The following is a 6,392-nucleotide window of genomic DNA, read 5'->3' on the forward strand; positions in this document are numbered from 1 at the left end:
GAGAGTTCAGTGTTTCATTGTAGTAATAATAAATGGAACACAGAGGGATGTGACCTGTAAAGCTGTGAGGTCAAATCCTTACAATGTCAGAAGGTAATTTCTGGACTCTCCCTATTCTTCTCTTATTCTTCAGTGCTTTAAGCTTTGATTGTATTCTGCCTCAACCTTTAGAGGTGCTGTATAAATGGCTTTATGTAATGTACTAATCTGTAAATACACTCATGTCACAGACATGCAAAACAATACATTTATTTGAAAAATTTTTTATTTTTGCAATTTAATACGTATTGCCGAGATAATTTAATACGTATAGGTCAGATATAATGTCAGGTCACGGCTAAAGACTGCTTTATTCAAACGTTCATGAGCCGAGTCGCATGACACTCAGCACTAATCACAAAAATAAATAAATAAATAAATAAACAAACAAGTTCTATTTTATTCTGCCATGAGCAAGAAAATTAATGTTTTGGGTTTTTTTTTTTTTTTTTTATCCTAAGAGGCCTAAGATGCCATTTTAACAGTGGAAGAGAGCACAAAGTTATCTTTTGTCTATATTAGTCACATTATATTAATCTATACAGAAACTGGACCTCTAATCAGCTCATAAGACAATCAAATGTTCTAATAAGAAAAATTCTATGACAATATCAAAATCTTAGAACACTGTGCTGTAAGGCTTGAAGAAGCTTGCTCATTTTACCAGTGTTACCATCCACACTAGATATCATTTCAACTGTCAGAATATGACGAAGAATTTACCATACCACTGAAATAATTGGAATTCATTTTGTAACCTTTAAATGTTTTCATCCTGTAAATCGTGCAAAGCATCTAGCAGAAAGAGACTAAATAAATCTTGTTACATCAGTGTTTTAATTTGCTTGCACTCATTCAGCTAGAGAATAAATAATAAATAAATAAATAAATAAATAAATAAATAACAAGAAACCAACACAAACAACAAGGCTTTTAATTGTTTTAATAGCAAAACCTTTAACAAAAGTACTTCATAAGAGAAACCAATTCACACAGCTATGACGGGTAAGACATGAAACCGAGTAGTCTTTACAGATTCGATCAGGAATCAGTGCAGGTCAGTTTACTGCAGTGTGTGAACAAATGTAACACAATGATGTATTTGCGTAAACAGACATATGTATGTGAGCAGTGTGTATTTTGGGTCATTAATAATCTCTTATTAATGACTCCTGATTGGGGATTTATATGTCTTGTGGAATGCAATGTAGTAACATCGTAGAATGGGCCGAATTTCAAACAAAACATAACTGCAATATGCCAAATAATCAATATTGCTGTTGTTGGTATGATGGGGCAGGTTCAGTCATTTAGTTCTTCCTTTTGCCTTTGCCGGTAATTTTTGCGGGAGTTGCTACGGGAGCGGCCATCTGGTAAAGAGCTGCCGACACTTTGTTGATGTAGTACAGAGCGAAGAGCGAGAATATCAAGCTGTAAAGGGAAGACGAGGAGTAACTATTAAATGCGTGCGGAATATTACAGTTGTATCTCAAAAACGGACTGACATGTTAGCTACAGGTGTAAACTACCTATATAACTTGTACAGTAAAAATGGCAGATATGATGGTGTAAAATGGCAATTTATTAGGTATACACATCTAGTAACTAATACACTAAGAACTGTTAACTTTGTTAGTATCAATTGTAAAACTATGACGACTAGGCCGAAAAGTACATAGTACAGATTATTAAACGTGATTAAGATACTAGCAATGTTTATAAGTAGAGGTAGACCGACTGAACGGTCTTGCTGATTAATCGGCACTGATAACCGATTGCTAGAACTATCGGTTATCTGCAAAATTCCACACTGATTTTTCCAGGTTGTGGGCATGGCTGAGAAGGGTCCTCTGTCATTATACAGTACGAGAGTGGCCTCTAGTGGCCTCTGTTGTGTTATTCGAAGTTTGTTTGTTTTTTTTAAATCCAATTTGAAGGTCTCTATTTTTATTTGTTATTTAGAGTGTTACTTTCTTTGTTCAGTTTGGATGTATATCTGTTATTTACCTTAACATGTACTGCCCAACTTAGTGATTGGTATCAGTAAAATCCACTATCGGTCGACCTTTATTTGTAAGAAATATATGGGTAACTAGACACATTGTCCTCTTGTAAAGCCCACCCTAGAGTCGATTAAAATATTGAAATATGGCCACGTTTTACGATATTCATTTAGATTATTAGGATTTGGATTACTTTCATTCCTTCTACACCCGTGTTATTTTTAACTGCCGTTTATAGTTGTTATATATTCAAAAGAGCTTGTCCAAAAATGCTGTTAGTTCAGGAAAAAAGATTATTAAATGTGATTAAACATGTATTAAAAGTAGGCAGTTAGATATCTTTGCTTTGCGGTCTAAAATGTAAGTGAGATGCAGTAAGAAAAAAACGCATCTATGAATAATGAACTGATTTGTCCGATTAAATATAATTCTGACTACAGCCTTGAAGAGCAGTGTTAAAACACTAAAATAACGAGTGCATGTCGTTTCTACATGTCTGCCTAGCTACTGTCAATTAGCTTTTTTTTTTGTTACTCACCATGTGGTGACACACACACGATGCACCAAACCAGATGCGAACAGGGACAGACACAGGCACAGAAAAACTGAAAAGAGAGCGAATTAAAATTATTCATTTCTTACATGTCCAGGCATTGATATTATAATGAATACTAATTCATTATGACTCACTCTCTGGAAAGATCTTCGCCTGGAAACCTTTACCAAAGACAAGATTCTCCAGATTGTTAAATGCCTGAGAGTGAGCATTAAGGAGAAACAGACTCAGACATCATTTTTAGTACGTTACTACTTGAAAATACCGCAAAGGGGTACTAAACCAAGGCAAAACATATTTAAGTCTCAAGCTTTTAACAAAAGGTATCTACATCCATTACATGAGCACAGGCCTCACACTTCCTCCCTCACTGTAAAGGCAATCTTGTGAGGTTCCTGAGTGACTACAACAACTTAGAAATTTTAATGAATTGGTGGGTATTAAAAAGTGAAATATTAATAATACGACATTAAAAAATGAATTCATGCATCTGAATCATTACTCTTTCATCCCAAGTGACCACATGTAAAGCAGAATCACAATTCCAGCAGAGACTAAAGACCATTGTCTCTCTGGCACTCCCCCAAGCTTCTGGCCTTAACTACGGGGATACAATTCTCTTACATTCTCTTCCTATCTGGTACAGTGTACTGATGTATAGATTACAAAAAACTGTACAATCTGAAGACCAGCAGCCATGTTAGGATACAGTGAGGGAGCAGATGAAGAGCAAGGAGCCCAGGAAACCTCCCAAGATGGTGAGCCACTCAGAGGAGGCCAGCTGCCTGCTAAACATCTGCATGCCAGCGAAGACCAGCACGGACAGCAGACTGGACAACACCAGAGACGTCCCTGTATTCACTGCTGAGAGAGAATTTACAATAAGCATTAATCAGTACATCAGTTTATAAAATGAAAGGGCTCGAATATTAAACCATCATTAGAACAAGAGTCTTTCAGCTGTTATGAATCAGTTCCCTCTTGATGATATTTTATTTTGTTATGGACTGAGTGCAAGCAGTGTTATGATCCTAGGCTTTTATATTGTGAGAAATTATGTTCCAAATGCTTCTCTGAGCATAGATGGATACTATCATTAATTCTACAAAAAGGCTTGTGGAACACATATTTAGATGTTTGCATTAAGTAGATTAATGGAATTTAGCACATTGTCATTATCTTACATTATATTGATTTGTTTAATCGCTAACAACTGACTTCTTGTCAGTCCTTGTTAAAATAATATATATATATATATATATATATATATATAGTAAATGTTTTTTTTTCTTCTAATCAAACTTCATATGCTTTTGTGAAAAACTAAATATGATACTTCTTGTATGCTTTCCAGTGCCGTGTTGTTATAGCTGTGCCATAACCACATGACCAACCGCAAAATGGGGACTTGTTTGTCCTAAATACACATAGTCTACATCACAGTCCATCTCCAGTGTATGGAACAGGTTATAGATACATTATAGAGAAGGCCCAATGGGGGAGTTTCTCCAGGACACCGGGGTTATACCCCTACACTTTTACTATAAGTGCCCTGGGATTTTTAATGACCACAGAGAGTACACTCTATGAAATCCCACTATTTATACCAAAACGTTAGTGGCCAGACTGTGAACCCTAACCGGTTAAAACACCCCGAGTGTATTCCCTGCTAAAAAAAATAAACAATTGAAACCATCACAGAAATTCTAATGGTTTCCACTACAAACTCCATTACAAACCATCAGCTAACCATTACTGGTTCTTAAATGCTATCCACTAGACATAACATGGCGAGAATAGAAGGCAACACAGTACCAATAGAGACCCACAGGGACCATTAGAGTTTCCATTAAAACCAATACAATTCCCATTATCACCATTACAAATTCTATGAAGGTTTCTATTGTGTTTTTCCCCCTCCGAGCAGGGTTTTGTCGTTTGTAGGCGGAAACAGCGCTAGTAAGAGGCCACGTCAGTGTCCGTCGCTCAATAAGTTCCGACTGAAAACAAGAAGAACAGTCTCCACTAAGTTATACTTCTTAAAAACAAAACAAAAAAAAAACACGTGATTGTGTTTCTGAAGTGAACACAGTGCTAAAACATCCAGAGTGTATTCCTACCGATTTATATAAACCAGGAAGACGCTTAGTTAAGACTGGAGATGAATGGCACTGAATGCGATTCAAAGACTGGGCAAATGTATTCACTGAACAGGCAATGAGACATTATAATTATAACAACCTCTGCACACATATGTAGTTCATTCCTAATTTATATCTGTAGTTCATTTCTAATTTATATATGCAAATGCACAGAAACAGCGCGCGAGATCCTCACAGCACTAATAATACTGCTCGCGTTAGACAAGTTATCTTTAATAGCTGGCTTATCTTCATTACGATTTTCAACCCTGTATTAGCTGATCTCTCTTGTTTTTGACTATGCGAAAGAATAAACACATACCCATCGTTTATTCCGAGTATGCAGGACTGTAAGGTAAATAAGCCGAAAGCTCGGTCTACGGTACAGCACTTTGGCGAGCAGAGACTGACGTCACACAACCGTCACCATGAAGGCCGTATCCCAAGTAGGGCCATAGGGTACACAAAGTGGCCTATATAGGGCGTAAAGGCTAGTTTTGCATATTCCCTAGGCAGTGTACTTATTTCTGATGTGAGAGTGTATTTGGGAGTTAACCAGAGTGAACGCCCCTTTCTTTTTCTTCATCAGTAATGGCAGACTGCAAATGAGCCGCGAATATCGCCCCACAGTGGACTACTGCTGAACTGGAGGATAAATAAAGGCAAAGTGGATGTTTAAAAAACAAACAAAAAACAAACAAACAAAAATAATAGTTAGTTTTCCTAGTTAGTTTTCTAATAATAGTTGTATTTCTTCTTGTTCTTTTTGTTCTTGTTCTTCTTCTCACTGTTGTTGTTGTTGTTGTTATCCTTACTGTTGTTGCTGTTGTTTTCATTACATTACTTCTATTATCATTATTGTTGTTGTTCTTGTTGTGGTTATTATTTCTGTTGGTGTTATCATTAATATTACTGTTGTTATTATCATTACTGATACTTATTATTACTGATACTGTTACTTATTTTAATTACTGTTGTTGTAGGTCTCATTGCATTGTTGCTATTATCATTACTGTTGTTGTTTTCATTACTGTTGTTGCTGTTTTCATTACTGTTGTTGCTGTTTTCATTACTGTTGTTGCTGTTGTTATCATGTTGCTGTTTTTATCATCATTGTTGTTGTTATCATTACTGTTGTTGTTATCATTACCTTTGTTGCTTTTATCATTACTGTTGTCACTGTTGTTGTTATCATGTTGTTGTTGTTACATTACTGTTGTTGATATCATTAATGTTACTATTGTTGTTATCATCACTGTTGTTATTATCATGACTGATGTTATCATTACTGTTGTTGTTATCATTAATGTTACTGTTGTTGATATTATTACTGTCGTTGCAGTTGTTGTTATCAAGTTGTTGCTCTTGTTGTTTGCATGTTGTTGCTGTTGTTAGCATTAATGTTACTGTTGTTATTATTACTGTTGTTGCTGTGTCCTTATCATTACTTTTTGTTTCAATAAAGCCATACATACATTGATGCAAATCACAATATAATCTTTTAAGATTTCACTCTTTCGCACCTTTATTATTATTATTATTATTATTATTATTATTATTATTATTATTATTATTATTATTATTATTATATTTGTCATGGTCACGTGGCACTGCCCATTTTCCATGTGATGGTACATGTGACTCAGTGACTGT

General features: G+C 35.4%; 1 protein-coding gene across 2 annotated transcripts; it reads right to left on the reverse strand.

Annotated features, from left to right (window-relative positions):
• Positions 1-965: 965 nt before the first annotated feature.
• krtcap2 (keratinocyte associated protein 2) lies at positions 966-5,208 on the reverse strand. 2 transcript variants are annotated; one of them, XM_017474726.3, is made up of 5 exons: positions 5,062-5,208; positions 3,308-3,462; positions 2,733-2,796; positions 2,581-2,647; positions 966-1,470 (listed from the first exon to the last, which is right to left on the reverse strand). In XM_017474726.3, the coding sequence occupies exons 1-5, from the start codon at positions 5,063-5,065 to the stop codon at positions 1,350-1,352; spliced, it is 411 nt and encodes a 136-aa protein (XP_017330215.1). In that variant the 5' UTR covers positions 5,066-5,208; the 3' UTR covers positions 966-1,349. The 2 variants fall into 2 exon arrangements, with proteins under 2 accessions (XP_017330215.1, XP_017330224.1); XM_017474735.3 differs by having other exon boundaries at positions 3,308-3,459; positions 5,062-5,201.
• Between the last annotated feature and the right edge of the window lie 1,184 nt (positions 5,209-6,392).

The sequence above is a fragment of the Ictalurus punctatus genome, chromosome 1 (genome assembly GCF_001660625.3).
Source record: "Ictalurus punctatus breed USDA103 chromosome 1, Coco_2.0, whole genome shotgun sequence".
Taxonomy (NCBI): domain Eukaryota; kingdom Metazoa; phylum Chordata; class Actinopteri; order Siluriformes; family Ictaluridae; genus Ictalurus; species Ictalurus punctatus.